Raw genomic sequence first — 15,870 nt, forward strand, 5'->3', positions numbered from 1 at the left:
GTATTACAATGCAAAACACTTCTATTACATAGAATTTAACTAAACACCACTGATAGTGGAGTATCAATTGCAAATACGATCTTGGGCTGCAGTTCTGCATCCTGCCTGCTTACACAAGACCATCTATTGAATAGTCTGGACACTATCGCCATGCCATCTCTTGTAGGTACAGTGTAATAAAATAATATCTGCATGTGAAATCTATTATTTCCACAAGCAGCTGCTCCTGGTGACATGACATTGGCTAAGGATCAGTCCAGCCTGAACCAGCTTTTTATTTCACTCCTGTTTCACATTATGAACGGCTTTTGGCTACATTTCATGCAATATGGGCAAATTTGTGCTTATCTGGAAAACTTGGCATAATGTAGACGGATTAAATGTGATTCTAAATACTGAACTAAATAGCTACCTTGTTTTGTCCTGTACCTTTACCTGTTTCTCAGCAACTTCCTTTTCAGTTTTCAATAGTGAGAGCAGATTCCAATCTTTTTTTCTCCCTTGTCATACAGTTGTTTGGGACTGTCCCTGAGGAGTGGGGTTTGTATAGAGGAGGGTGGTATGAAGTGATCCATCAAGTCATGGCCTCTGATGGCTCCATGCATTCAGCAGGCAAAAGCATTATAGTCTTAAAATCCATCCAATTATAGGCTGTCCTATTTTTATTGAACTTTATCGAAATTGTGATTTTACTTTGTTATTGTAATGCTATGTTGTTAGCCGCCTCAGTCCCCATTTTGGAAAAGGGGTTGGCTAAAATCTAATTAAACAAATAAATACCCTTCAGACCATGCTACATAAATCTCATTTGGAAGCAATTGAGAATATTAACTTCTGTGGGTATTACTTGCTTCAGTCAAAAATAGATGGCATGAAAGAGTCCAACGCGCAATTATCTCTAATGCGTCATGTACTGGTGACCTTGGAGTTCATCGACTATCAGACCCGTCTTCTAGGAACCCAATTCCACACATATCCTCCTGGGTTTGGACTGCAAAATGATGAATGGGGGGGGAAAGGATATTGGAATCGACCCATAAACTACATTTTTAAACAGGACAACTGGTAGCAGATCTCTTTTCAGCCAATATAAGATGCCTAATTAAAGATGACCTTCTGCCAGCAGTCTTCTAGGAAGTAGAAGTAACCAGTGTAGCAGTTAATATATGAAGAACAAATTTGTCACCAAATTAAGCATGGGAAAGGGGGGGGGATGTGTAATTGGCAATGGACACCCCCCCCCCGATTCCCTAAAGAGGACATATTATTGTTAATCAATTAAAAATATTTCTTTGGTCATATTGTTTGTTAATGTCTGGACTGTATCATATAATTTTTGTAGGTCGGGATATCTAATGAGAGCTGCAATTGTAATAATAAAAAGGTTAAAAAAAGAAGGGGACAGCAAAGGATGAGATGGTTAGACAGTGTTATCGATGCAACAAACATTAAATTAAGCAAACTCCGGAGGATGACGGAAGACAGGAGGGCCTGGCGTGATGTGGTCCATGGGGTCATGAAGAGTCGGACTCGACTGTGTGACTGAACAACAAATATATATATCTAAATTTTGTAAAATTTTGCAGGCCTTTTAGTACCTTCTATAAATTTCAGCGGGAGATAAAATTCCAGAATTGGTTCCCAAGTTTATCATTGCTCAGTGCTGCAGGGAAGGACACAAACCAGATTCCATCTGATTTATATACCTGCTTGCAAAAGTCAGCAGATAGTACTGAAATGGGATGTTTTGCCTTATCCTCAGCCTTTCCTGTCAGATCAGTTGAATGACTTCACAGGAGATGAAAAGGAGACTGAATACCTTTCCATTCTTCTTGAGCAGGGTGTTTTTCTTTTACGTAAAGTGAGGCACAACCTAGCACTTCAACATCCTATGAAATGTATAACACTAATGTAAGATTTTAGGCTCAGTCCAACTGGCCCTGGATCAAAGGTACTCAACGGGAATTTTGCCAGTTCTCTTTGTAAAAGGGTCCTTTCTTTTGCTGTGCCATTCCAGCAGCAAGGCTGCCTATAAAAACTGTTGCAGTCAGTGTTCCCCCTAAGCTGAGTTAGTGTGAGCTAGCTCACAGGTTTTTTTAGCCTCCGGCTCACACATTTTTGTCTTCGCTCAGAAAGGATGGCTCCAGAGCAAACTAATTCATGCAGTAGCCAAATCGCCTGCTCACAACTTCAATGCCAGTCGCTCAGAAAGTAGATTTTTCCTCACAAGACTCCACAGCTTAGAGGGAGCACTGGTTGCAGTCCAGTCCTATGCATGCTGCCAAGTAAGCACGTTTAGGACTTGCAGTCTTAGTTTCCAATGAAAAGAATGGCGGCATAGTGATTATGGTATTGGGTTCAAATCCTGACTCAGCAATGAAGCTGAGTGACCCTGGAAGTCTTGCTCTCTCAGCCTAACCTACTTCACCCAACTAGGGCTATGTAAACATCAAAAAAGCATCTGTTATTTGAGCAAGAAAAAGCTGTTGGCAGAGTTGAAACATGCAGAGTGATGGAACACCAACTATTTAAAGAAAATAACTTGGTTTATTAAAGAAGAAATAAACTCTGATGGAACAGAGAAGAGGCAGAGTGGCTTAACTAACCGACTAATTTCTGTGAGAAACAGTAACTAAGAGGGAGGGCTCAATTGGAGCAGGAAATCTCCAAAGAGCCAATCAGGAGACAAGAAGGACATAATTTGAAATTGTGGGAAGTCCCTAATCTAGCTATGCTAACTAGCAGTCCTTCCGCTGTCCCCTATAGGCTGTTCTTCTGATCTTCTTCAAGTAGATGCACTATAGGCCTTGTATATTCCAACAAAAGCAACCACCAGGTTTACATAAAGCACAGTAGCCACGGGAATATGAACAGAAAGATTGTCAAGATTAGGCAGGTATTTTATTTGTAAAAATCCCTTCCCAGCCTCCAAGGAACTCAGCAGGGCCATATTAAGGCCAATTGGTGCCCTTCAACCCTTCCATTGCTTCACTGACAAGACTCAATAGGTGCTGAAGGTGAAATAAGAGATTAAAAATTGCGTTTTCTTCCGGGCCATCTCCAAGGTCAGACCCCACAACTATATTAAATATAAACTTTTAACAAATCATTTAACTCTAAATAGCAGTAAATAATATAAGCAAAAAAACCCCCAAAGTACCCAAATAACCCCCTCTGTGGTGTGCACCTTTCTTTGGTGTCCTAAGCACATGCTTGTAAAGTACCATAAAATTCAAACCAGGAGGTTAGTAGGAACTTCTTGCTCCTGTGTGTCTAAAGTACAAGAGGAATATTTGCACAAAAGCAATTAGCCTCCTGATCAAATAAATCTGGTCATTCTAGAGAGGCAATTGTTCTCTTTTCTCAACCTGGACAAGTCACCGGGCTCTCTGATTGGCTGCCGGCTTAATTTGTCTTCTGTCTGCCAGAAGGTGCTGTAATTAAAAAAATCATCTTAAGTCTCCAGGATTTACTTCTGTTTAATGCTGCCTGGGACTTCCTATTATTCAAAGGAACAAGCAAAGCAGAACTTTTTGTTTGCTTGTTTGTTTATTAGTTTATTTAATTCGATTTTTAGCCCTCCCTCCTCACAAACAGGCTCAGGGCAGGTTACAAAGCCACACAGTCTCAGCAATAATAGTTAAATAATTAAAACAATAATTTAAAACAATATTAGAAACAGCAATTAAGCTTCTTGTTGCTATATTCATTTTAGGCTGATCATAGAGCCTGAGATTTCAGTACTCATTAACTACTCATTAAGTACTGATATTATTTGACTGATGTTTGGAAATATCTATGACAACAGTCTATTTCACCAACTTTGCATCTTCTGAAATTCCTCTCTGTTCCTTCTCTTAGGATTATGATCCCCTGCAGAACAGTACGCATAGTCCATATCAATGTCATTTATATATCCTGAAGGGTCATTTTGGAAAGCAATGCTAAGTTTCTGACAATTACCTCAGAAGCAGGCCTTAATTTGCATACAGGAACGCTGAAAATCTCAAAATGGCATTTGCCCAACGCCAACGTCCTATATTCATAGTATATTCCTCTATTCATAGTAATCAGAAGAGACATTTTTAATATCACATTTTGAATCTAGTTCTTTTCTTTAGGAAAATATGTGAAGAATTTGTGTTGTAATATATTTCCTTGAAATCTGTATGTGCCACGTCTGTCATCTGGGTGGTAAAGGTCGACCAGATCATCTTGAATGTATGGAACGTTGGTGGGGTGGAAAAAGAAACAGCGTCAAGTTAAAATTACAAGCTGGCAGAAGGGTCAAAAAGTATACAGACACACATAGCCCACACAGAGACCCACGGGTGACTAATATCTCTGCAGTGTGGTAGCAACAGAGGAACAGAATATAAATGCAGTTGAATGCTGTCATTTTCAGAGTTCTACATATTTTTGTCTTTATGGGTGTAATTCTTAGGCTTTTATGGGTACGTTTATAAGCTCCTTAACTATGCAATATACTGTGTGGAAAAGTCATCATTGCAAAAAGAGTATTTTTTTTAAAACGCACAGGGCAGATCACTGAAGTAAAAATGAAAACCATAACATACTGATTTGGTGCTCACAGACTTTAAAGGTCTTGGGTGAAATCCTTGACTCTTGGTATTAGCAAGCTCAAGGAAATGATCATTTCACTTCCACACATGTGGGGACTCCTGTGTGTTCAGTGCTCTATTGTAGAGTTGCCAACCTCCAGGTGGGGCCCGGAGATCTTCCAGAATTACAGCTGATCTCCAAACTACAGAGATCAGTTCCCCTGGAGAAAATAGCTGCTTTGGAGGCCATTGAAGTCCCTCCCTTAACCCCACCCTTCCCAAATCTCCAGCTGGGCAGATGCAATGGCAACCACCAGATCTGGACATGTGGCCCTCTGTTGGCACCACAGGGAACACTGTGGGTGGCCAGCACCTGTGCATCAGGCCTGCACAGTCACCTGCTACTTAGGGTTGCCAACATCAAGGTGGGGCCTGGAGACCTCTTGGTATTACAATTGATCTCCAGCTGACAGACATCAGTTCCCCTGGAGAAAATCACTGCTTTGGAGGGTGGACTCTATGGCATTTTACCTTGCTGAGGTCCTTCTCCTCCCCAAGCCCCACCTTTACTTGAAAATCTCCAAGTATTTTCCAACCCAGAGCCAGCAACCCTACTGTGCATCTCTCCCCTTTCTCTTCCAGCATGGCACGTGCTGTTTGTGCTTCTCACTGTCAAGGTCCTCCTGTCTTGCGGTCATCCTTGTGGGCATGGAGGAACAGGAGAACTCGCTGTGAAATGCTACCAAAGCAGAGTAGTCAGAGATGAGCTCTGTCTTCTGGTCTGGTGAGCTAGGACTCCTGGGTTGTTCTTGAGGAAGGGATTGGCCTCATCAGAGCTGGATTCCTGGACACCAGCTATGCAGCTTACATTGGAGGGTCTCCTGTCTCCTTGATCATCCCAGAAGAAGGAAAAATGGAAGCATGGAAGCACGTTAAAAAATAGTCGCATCCTCCCTCTCCCAGCAAAGCTCTTGTGCCTTTATTAGCTACTCAGGCACACTCAATAGGTGCAGATCTCCCCTTAACTTCATCTGTGTGCTGGGAGATGTTCCCCTTGTTGAATTTGTACCTGTGTTATCAAATTGTAAATGGCAGGGGAAACTAAAAGAGAAAACAAGCCCTATTTTTTTTATTTTACCTCCCATTCTTAAAATCCTTTGGCAGTGTAGCTGAGATATGGGGTTCAGGACTCTTCAGGAAAATTACTTCCGTAAGTCTAACAACAACCCTGTAAGGTAAATTGGCATACTCATCCCAGTATTGTAATCCACCTTCCTGGTCCAAATCTTACAGCAGCCACTAACTCATAAATTGGCCTTATAAAGTAAGAAGGCAGACTCAAGAGGACTTTATCCACAATTCAGGCATAGAGTTAGGCGGTTTTCCACAGTTCCAATTTGAACTGTTCAGGGACTAACTTCTAGCTGGCTCCTGGGCTTTAGGTACTCGCTGTTGAATCTTAGTACGGCAATGTGTTTTACCGCTGACATTTTACTGCAGCAGTTTTGTCTCCCTATGATGCAGCATTATACACACTGCTTTCAGGCGGTAGCAGTGATGTCAAAATGTGTCCTCAGCCACAGTGCTTCATGACGTCTGAATGCCGCTTACTTCTTTCAACTTGTCTTTGAGCCTAATCATATCTTGGCCCAAAGACAAGCTGAAATCAGTGAGCCTACATTCAGGCTTCATGTATAACCATGGTTAAGGAAAAATGGGCACCAATCCACCTTGTCACTGGGTTCATACATGCACCTCACTTCTGCCTCCTCTTCTCACATCATTTTTTTTAAATTTTAATTAAATTTTATTTTCGTTATAAAATAGGATACATAAAAGTTCAGAATAATGACAATAATGGCAAACTTGTATCAAGGTAGGTAACATCAAAAATCAGAAAAAATACAATTGCTTGTTTCAAAAAATAGAAGACTATACTTTCCACTCTAAGATCAAGGAGTAGAGCAAAGATCAACAAACTTTTGGCATAAGGGTGCTAACTAAGTATCCAGTATATGTACAACTAGCAAATCAGCTATATTTTTGCTGCCAATGTTGGGAGATGGTTTACATCCATTCCCTAAACTGCTGCCAAGAGGAGGGTAAGAAATCTTCTGTTGTTAAGAATTCCAATATAGGCTCCCATTTTTCCATTACATGTTTTTCTATGGGTTTTTGGGTTAATCTATTAAGTTTGTTGGTAACTGAGTCCATAAGGAATTGGTCCCACAACTTTTGATACCAGAGACCCAATGTGGGAGGATTTGGATCTTTCCAACAAGTAGCAATCGCTGTTCGTGCAGCATAGATCATAACATCCAAGGTCTGCTTATGTACATGTTTTTCAATATGAAGCGGCCAATGTTTAAGGAAGAGGTTTTCAGGATCCATTGGGATTTTGAGGCCTATAATTCTGTGTACCATTTGTTTTATTTCTTCCCACTCTTCTCACATCATGAATTGCAATTAAACATGGATTTGTTAAATTACAGATCATGTATAAATTTAGCTGTGTGGGTTAACACTAGTTCCCCCACTCCCGTCCATGATCCTAAATCCAGGTTTAGAATCCCAGTGTGCACAGAGGAAATTACTTATGGATAACCTGCATGGCTGCATTCATACATCGCGTGTTACTAAAATGAGTGTTCAACTGCAATTTGTGGGTGGGAAGAACATGGAATGAGGCATGCATGTGAGCCCAACAAGAAGCCATGTTCATGCATGTTTTTCCTTAGCAGGGCTCTTTTTGTAGAAAAAGCCCAGCAGGAACTCATTAGCATAATATGCCACACCCAACAGCAGGAGCTCATTAGCATATTGGGCCACACCCCTGACAACACAACTCATTAGCACATTAGGCCACACCCCCATGTTACCAGAAGTGTGGTTATCCAGCCACACCCACCTTTTGCTTGTTATTCTGTTTACCTTGTTTGTTGTCAAAACCCAGGGCCTTTTTTTGTAGCAGGAACTCCTTTGCATGTTAGGCCACACACCCCTAATGTAGCCAATCCTAATGAGTTTCTGCTGTTGGGTGTGGCTTATTATGCTAATGAGTTCCTGCTGGGCGTGGCCAACTTGGGAGCCAGCCGGAATTCCGTTCCTGTGCGTTCCTCCCCAAAAATAGCCCTGTTCTTTAGCCATGATTATATATGTTGCCTAAATGCAGTCAAATAGTGTTTTGTTGTTTGATTGCACCGGTCATAGTTTTGCACTGGGACCTTCAGGAGCCTTTTCAAGATAAATAGTTCCTTATTAAGAACAAAGGTGTCTCAGACGGTGTCTGCTGCAGGACAACACAATGCTTGCTGCCTCACCAGGAGTGTTGAATCTTGCTAGCAGTTGAACAGGCATTTGACATAAATGAAGAAACACTCCGCTCCTATACGGAATTCCTGAGTAGTTGGTACATTACCAAAATGCTTTTGAGTTGAATGCTTTGCTTCTTCCAAGGGAGTATACTTCCTTTTTCCTCCAGACATGGAATGTATAGAAAAATATGTGCAGGAAAGCATGTGCAGTTTCCTGTTCTAAACGCCGGAATGCATATAACATAGCAAACAATATGGCCTGTATTTATTAAGATGGAAATAGAATTGGTGTCATTCTAAGATTATACAGTCGTAGCGCGAATGCTTTAAAATTGGTAAATGCTATTGAGCATCTGCAGTTTCTGCAAATTATATGAATTAGAGGTCATTTACAAACTGCATGTTTGACTTCCTTGTGAGAAGCATGCACTCAAAACATCTTCATGTCTTATCATGACTTGTTTTGTACTAAGGGAGAAAATAATTTATTTATTGTAAAATCAATGTTTAAGTTCTTTATACTTTTCCTTGCACCCTCTGGGGCTGTTTGTTCTACAGATACTTAGATGAAGTGTCCCTGTTCTCTGGGCCAGACTCTGATTTTTAAAAACAGGGCATGAGTTAAGTCTACAAAATTATGCATTGTTTGGTGAAAGTGAATACAGGCTGTGATCACACACTAAATAATCCATTTTCAATGCACTTTCAATGCACTTTCCAATTGGATTTCAAAATCCAGTTGGAAAGTGCATTGAAAGTGGATTATTTAGTGTGTGTAATCACAGCCACAGAGTAGTTTTTCTCCCATTGTACTGGAATTCAGAGCAAAACAATGAAGTCAATGGGCAATATATTTAGAACTGTTAAGAGAAAATACTTCTTCATAGATATCTTGTGGAACTCCCTGCTATGGGGCATGGTATGGCCATTAGTTCAGATCAATGTTCCCTCTAAGCTGCGGAACCTTGTGAGCATAAATTCCACTTTGTGAGCTCCTGGCATTAAAGTTGTGAGCGAGCAGTTTGGCGACTGCATCAGCTAGCTTGCTCTGGAGCCCTCCTTCCTGAGCTAAGGCAAAAACCTGTGAGTCGGAGGCTAAAGAACTGTGAGCTAGCTCACACTGACTCAGCTTAGAGGGAACACTGGTTCAGATAGCATTAAAAGGTGACAGATTCATAAAGAATAGTAGCTATTAGCTAGCATGGCTAAATGGGAACTCTGTGTACAGAGAGAGTATACTTTTGAATGTCATCTGCTGGTGGAAAGGCAATAAGAGGAGTCGGCTTCTGTGCCGCTGCTACCAGTCTTCTAGGCTACTAGTTGGCTGCTCTTAAGAAACAGGACGTTGGGCTCAAATGACAATTGGTCTAATTCAGAGGGGTATTCTTATGCTCTTGATCTCCGGGCCTTGGGGTGAGTCTCTCGAGACTGCAGAGTGGAGGCTGAAGTGTCTGTTATGATTCCAGCAGGGCTTCAGCTTCCAATATGATCCCCTCTGGCTGCTCATTAGTTCTCCCTGGCCTGGTTCTAAATGCTTCTTGGGCAGGCCTGCATCATTGCCTAGATGGCAGGTGGACAACAGGTAGACAACAGCGCCCCCCCCTCAGCAGAGGCCTGCCAACCCTGCCCCCCCACACACACACGCATTCAGCCAGTGCCTGGAAGTGTGGCTAGAGGGAGAATGCTGAAATCCCCATTTGCTGGGAGAAGAGGAAAAGTAGCGAAGTCTGAGCAGAAACCTAGCCAAAGAACACTGATCTTTGTTAATCTAATGAGACTAATATCTGTGTGGTTTGTGACAGATTGCCTGATGTTTGTTATGGTGACTGTTAGCTGCCCCCTTTAAAAATACACAGGAAACTAAGCAGTAGATCTAATAACAGCGGATTACATTTCCGAGAGACCTAGGAAATCGGCAGAAGCGCAGCGTATGCTGACATCTGCCCAAGGTGCATATTTTTTTAAATATGGAAAATTAACTAGTGCTGGGGAAATGCATAAGCCACTGCTAGCCAGCACACAGCCCTGCAAGGTAGTCATATAACAGATAGGTAACACTCACTCCAATTTGGCTTCTGTCAGATCACAGTTAACAAGGCTTTTTTTAGTTGCCCCGTTCTCACTCAGAAATATATTTAAGATGCATGCAAAATGCCTCTCTGTCAGTAAGTCCCGCCTTCACAGTGAACGACTCATTGATGAGAGAAAACAGTGTAGGTTCCCCCCCCCCCTTTGCCCCAAAATGTGAGGTTGCTGGCTATTATTCAATGCTGTTTTGTTAAATTAGGGAACAGAGGGTTTTTTATTCTTTCTCAGAAATGCCCTTTCAGATTCTGTCATTGCGTGTTCTGGTCCTCAGGAAGCGAGAGAGGGTCGGGATCAGTCACGACTGGACTCTATGGTGCTGCTCATTCTGAAACTGGACCAGCTGGATCAGGATATTGAGAACGCTCTCAGTTCTGGGTCTTCGCCATCCAGCACGCCGACACACCCCCGGAGGCACATACATGTGAGCTTCTTGGCTTTTTTTATTCCTGTTGGATATTTTCACCTGTGCTAATTCCTCCTTATATTTTTGCATTTGTGGGGTTTTTTTCTTTAAAAAGTGTTATGCTTTCTGTCTTGCTTCCTAGCACCCAGGCAGCTACCAGTTTATTCTCACTTGGCATATGGCAGAATTTCTGGGACCAAAGGTACAAAATGTAATAGAGAGTAGGCTATTATTTAAGACAGTTTGGTGTAGTGGCTAGGAGCATGGACTCTAATCTGGGAGAACCGGGTTTGATTCTCCACATGCAGCTGCTGGTGTTATCTTGGGTCAATCATAAGTTCTTTCAGAGCTGTTTTCTCAAGGGCAGTTCTTAAGAGAGCTCTCTCAACAGGGTGTCTGTTGTGGGGAGGGGAAGGGAAAGGGATTGTAAATCACTCTGAGACACCTTTGGGGTAGTGAAGGGCGGGGTATAAATCCAATCTCTTCTCTTCTTCTTAAAGGAAGTGAGATTGCAGTCTGAGTTACACCAGCATTGATGTGATTTGGTTACAGTCGAATTTGGAAGAGAAGGAACTAAAATGTTGCTTCTGTGCAGGTTTTTTCATAACAGTTACAGTTACGGGCAGAGAGCCACTTAAGGACTGTTTGCAAAGCCTCCCTCTTTTAAAATATCTTGTCATTTCAGGGAAGAAATTTTTCTCAGTGCTGTATTTTGTGATAGGAGAAGGAAAGATGCATATCACTATTTTTGTAATGCATGATTATTTTAAAAGGGCGGAGGATTATATCAAAGAATGAGAGCGTTATCACATATGTCGCAGTAAAGGTTACAATCCTTGCTCTTCTACAGCTCTCATTCATTTCAGTAGGGCTTGCATGGGAGAATTGAACAATAGAATGTAAACTGATGCACTGAGAGATTTGCAGTGCCATTTTAAGCAGAGTTACATCCTTCTAAGCCCTTCCTGGCAACTAACCCCATCACCACCTGTATGCAATGGTTGGTGAGATCTGATTCAGTGTGTCTGAAGAAGTGTGTTTGGACACGAAAGCTTACCAGAATTAAACTTCGTTGGTCATAAAGGTGCCACTGGACACAAACTTTGTTCTATCCTTTTAAACCCTTTGCCTTAGAAGGCCGTAGCTCTGGTTAGGAGGGCAGGGTTATATTCTTTCATTTGCATATATTGCACTCGTAATAATCTGACTTTTCTAAGAATTCAAGGCTACAGGAAGTGAATCAGCAACTAATGCCATTGGGACCAGAGTCACCTTCATGTTACCCATCCTTCCTATCAGGGCTATTTTTGGGCAGGAACGCACAGGAATGGAGTTCCGGCTGGCTCCTGAGTTGGCCACGCCCAGCAGGAACTCATTAGCATAATAGGCCACACCCAACAGCAGAAACTCATTAGGATTGGCTACATTCGGGGTGTGTGGCCTAACATGCAAAGGAGTTCCTTCTACAAAAAAAGCCCTGGTTTTGACAACAAACAAGGTAAACAGAATAAGAAGGGAAAGGTGGGTGTGGCTGGATGACCACACTTCTGGTAACATGGGGGTGTGGCCTAATGTGCTAATGAGCGGTTCTGTCAGGGTGTGGCCTATTATGCTAATGAGTTTCTGCTGTTGGGTGTGGCCTATTATGCTTATGAGTTCCTGCTGGGCTTTTTCTACAAAAAGAGCCCTGCTTCCTATATTAATGGCTTACTCTTGGTCTACGTTCCATGTGGAGCAGGCTTCCCAAATACTTACCGTGATTCGGCGGGGGACACAGACGTCTTAGCCGGATCATTCCCACGGGGACAACAGATGTGCTGCACCATGCTGTCGCCAGGAAGTGACGCCGGGTGACGGTCTGGCAATGGGGCTGGAAACTCGATGGTACCATCGGGTTTTCAGCCCCATTGCCAGACCGTCGCCCAGCGTCACTTCCTGGCGACGGCATGGTGCGTTACAGGGAGGAATGGTCCGGCCGGGGAGCATGTTTCCCCCGCCGGATCGCGGTAAGTACTTGGGAACCCTAATGTGGAGTGAGGTAGTAGAATGGATTCTACCACTTCAACCACAGGTTGAAGGTTTCTGAGTGCTGATTCTCCCTGCAGATTTTATCACTAAAATAACGGTCAAGGGCTGGGGGTTTTCTCCCTGGCTGAAAGCTGATTATCCCTACCCCAAAGTATGCCTGCTGCACTCACTTTTCTACTCCAGGGTTCCACTGGTAGGGTTGCCAACTCTTGATTGAGAAATTCCTGGAGATTTGGTGATGGAGCCTGGGGAGGGAGGAGAGGGGACGGGCCTCACGCAGCATGGTACAATGCCATAGAGTCCACCCTTCAGAGCAGTTATTTTCTCCAGGGGAACTGATCGCCGTCGTCTGGAGTTCAGTTGTAGTTCCAGGAGATCTCCAGAACCGCCCTGGAGGTTGTTAATCCTAGTTGTCAGTATGTAGTAGCACAGTGTTACCGGGTAACCTTTATCTTGTCGCTGCCATTCAGCCTAGCCTAACTCGCCAGGTAATTGTGTAGATAGCATTGGAAAGGAGAGCAGCCCGACTTGAGTCTAGTTGCCCCTTAGAAAGAAAGAGGCCCATGTATTATGCTCCTTGGAGGAACGGTGGGGCAAAAGACTATCGCTAGATGCAGCCTTTTGCAGATGAAACAGCAAAAATTCAGCTTAAAGCCAAATGCATTTACTTTGCATAAGCCTCTGTCAACTAGAAAGCTCCATTCGCCAGTGCACGTAATGAAGTAGAGGCTGACTAATGAAAGGTTATGACTTTGTTAGTCTTTAAGGTGTCTTTAGATTAATTGTTAAATCTCATTCTTAGGAGGCAGGGACTTATTAATTGGTTTGTCCTTCATTCAGAAATGAAGTATTTCAGAGTGCTATCATTAATATAAATTACAAGTGGGAACCCACAAGGACTTGCAAGAGGCATCTCATTTTCCCCTCTGGCAACCCTAGCCAACCTTTAGGTGTGGCCTGAAGATCTCCTGAAATCATAAGAGATCACCCAACTACAGAGATCCGTTCCCCTAAGGATTGTGAGCTCCAGGTTTGGGAATTCCTGAAGATTTGGGATGGAGCCTTTGGAAGGTGAGGTTTGGGGATGGAAGTGACCTCAGCAGCATATAATGCCATAGGATTCACCCTCCAAAGCTTTCTCTCTCCCCCTCTCAGCAGCCTCTACCTAGGAAAACTGTGGTCCAGTTGTGCGATGCCACAGTTCCCTGCTCCATTCTCTCAAACTCAGCCATTCACCAACCTACATTTTATTTGCCTCCCATCTTAGCTATATTTATTATTTATTTATGTAATTTATACCCCACCTTTCTCCACAGCGGGGACCAAAGCAGCATACATTATTCTCCTTTCTTTTTTATCTGCACAACAACTCTGTGAGGTAGATTAGGCTGAAAGTATGTGACATGTCAAAAATTACCTGAGAGCTTTCACAGCAAGATGGGGATTCAAACCTGGGTCTCCCAGACCCTGCTCTGAAGCTCTAACCACTAGACCACACTGGCTTTCATAGGGTGGCTACTGTTGAACAGTAGCAAGCAGCCAGGCCTAGTTGAGTCATGCAAGTCGAGTGGTATCAAGTCACTCAGAGTTTGCTTTCAGGCGTAGGGTTGCAAGCCCCCAGGTGGGGCTTGACGATCTCTCATAATTACAGCTGAACTCCAGACAACAGAGATCTGTCCCCCTGGAGAAAATGGGTGCTTTGGAGGGTGGACTGTATGGCATCATATTCAGCTGAGGCCTTTCCCCCTCCCCAAACCTTGCCCTCCTCAGACTCCATCACAAAATCTCCAGGAATTTCCCAACCTGGAGCTGGCAACCCTTGCAGGCCTAGCCCCAATAAGTTCTCCCTCAAAGGTCAAAATGGGCCGGGAAAGGACCTTGCCTCCTCCCCATGCCTTTTATTCCCTGAAACCCAACCTGGAACACTGTTGTTGCCTAGCAACAGCCACTGAGGGAAACTGTTGCTTAAAGCTACAGGAACTCCTTTTATCACTTTCACATTTTTTTTAAAAAACCCAATATATTATTTTTTTTAGATTTCACATTTTTGTACAAATCTGGGCTGCTTTTCTGATTTGTTGATAGATCTGTCTTACCCCTTCACAGCTCCAGTCACCAAATTTAAGTATCCATAGATTTTCGGATTTCACTATTAGAATATAAGATACTTTGCTTGGAAGCTTAGCATTCAGTTACCCCAATGTATAACAACAATTGTCACCTTTTCCTTTAACAAATTTAGCTTTTCATGGCCTGGGAATATGGGAAATGAAAGGTTTTTATATGCTAATTTCTATGCATCAGGCTGTTAAAAACACCAAAGCAGGGCTGATAGAATAGATGGCAACCCTTTGTATTCATATAGGATTGCACACAAAAAGTAAAAATTTTATATCCAATTTATTCCATTTATACATTCTTAAGGCATAATCCAGTACATGATGATGCGAGCTTATATCCTCTCTTCAATGAGAGTTCACTGCACACAACTGTGTCCTTCCCTTGTAAAGATAACAAAGGGCCTGAAACCTTGAGACAGGTCTCCTAGTATCCCATATACATTCCAAAAGCAAAAGCCTTCACCTGCATGCTGTGCAAGGTTCCAGATGATGTCACTCCAGCTGTGGAATGATTTCCAGATGGCAGCAGAGGTTTCGGCTGCTGCCGAAGACCAATGGTGGGAACATAATCTAAAATGCCTAGGAAACACACAAAAAGAAGCATGCCAGGCTTCCAGAATCCCTAACTTGACTGCTCAACAAAGCTCAGTTTGTTTTTCTTACTTAAGTGTGCTAACAGCTTGGATCGCAAAGATGCTCTGCCATTTCAGAACAACACTTCTCAGATGCTGCTTGTATGCAGGGCTATTTTTGGGCAGGAACGCACAGGAACGGAGTTCCGGCTGGCTTCCAAGTTGACCACGCCCAGCAGGAACTCATTAGCATAATAGGCCACACCCAACAGCAGAAATCCATTAGAATTGGCTTCATTGGGGTGTGCGGCCTAACATGCAAAGAAGTTGACAAAAATTATGTGTAGTAGAAAGAAAAAAAGAAAAGGAAGATGATGCAAAATATACAAAGATGGTGCAAAAAGCTGCCCTGAGCCTGCTTGCAGGGAGGGCGGGGTATAAATCCAAATAATAAATAAATAAATAAATCTAAATGTATTTCCAGTAACTATGTTGGGTGTGGCCTATTATGCTAATGAGTTCCTGCTGGACTTTTTCTACAAAAAGAGCCTTGCTTGTATGGACAAAAAGAATGTGTAGTAGAAAGAAAGAAAGAAAAGGAAGATGGTGCAAAATATACAAAGATGTTGCAAAAAGCCGCCCTAAGCCTGCTTGCAGGGAGGGCGGGGTATAAATCAAAATAATAAATAAATAAATCTAAATGTATTTCCAGTAACTAAGGGAGTACTTTAAAGAATATTAAAGGAGATATGTATTTTTTAAAAAAAAAATATAGGAATCGCA

At 42.6% G+C, this 15,870-nt stretch overlaps 1 protein-coding gene across 1 annotated transcript in view; it reads left to right on the plus strand.

Moving 5' to 3' along the window:
• Positions 1-12,490, plus strand: part of DLC1 (DLC1 Rho GTPase activating protein) — a 60,034-nt gene extending 47,544 nt beyond the window's left edge. Inside the window, exons 3-4 of the mRNA XM_015426319.1 lie at positions 10,236-10,385; positions 12,473-12,490. Coding sequence (XP_015281805.1) covers positions 10,236-10,385; positions 12,473-12,490 — 168 coding nt within the window. The remainder of the gene's footprint in view (positions 1-10,235; positions 10,386-12,472) is intronic.
• The last annotated feature ends 3,380 nt before the right edge of the window (positions 12,491-15,870 follow it).

Source organism: Gekko japonicus, unplaced genomic scaffold (assembly GCF_001447785.1).
Source record: "Gekko japonicus isolate JY-2015 unplaced genomic scaffold, Gekko_japonicus_V1.1 scaffold622, whole genome shotgun sequence".
NCBI classification, from domain to species: domain Eukaryota; kingdom Metazoa; phylum Chordata; class Lepidosauria; order Squamata; family Gekkonidae; genus Gekko; species Gekko japonicus.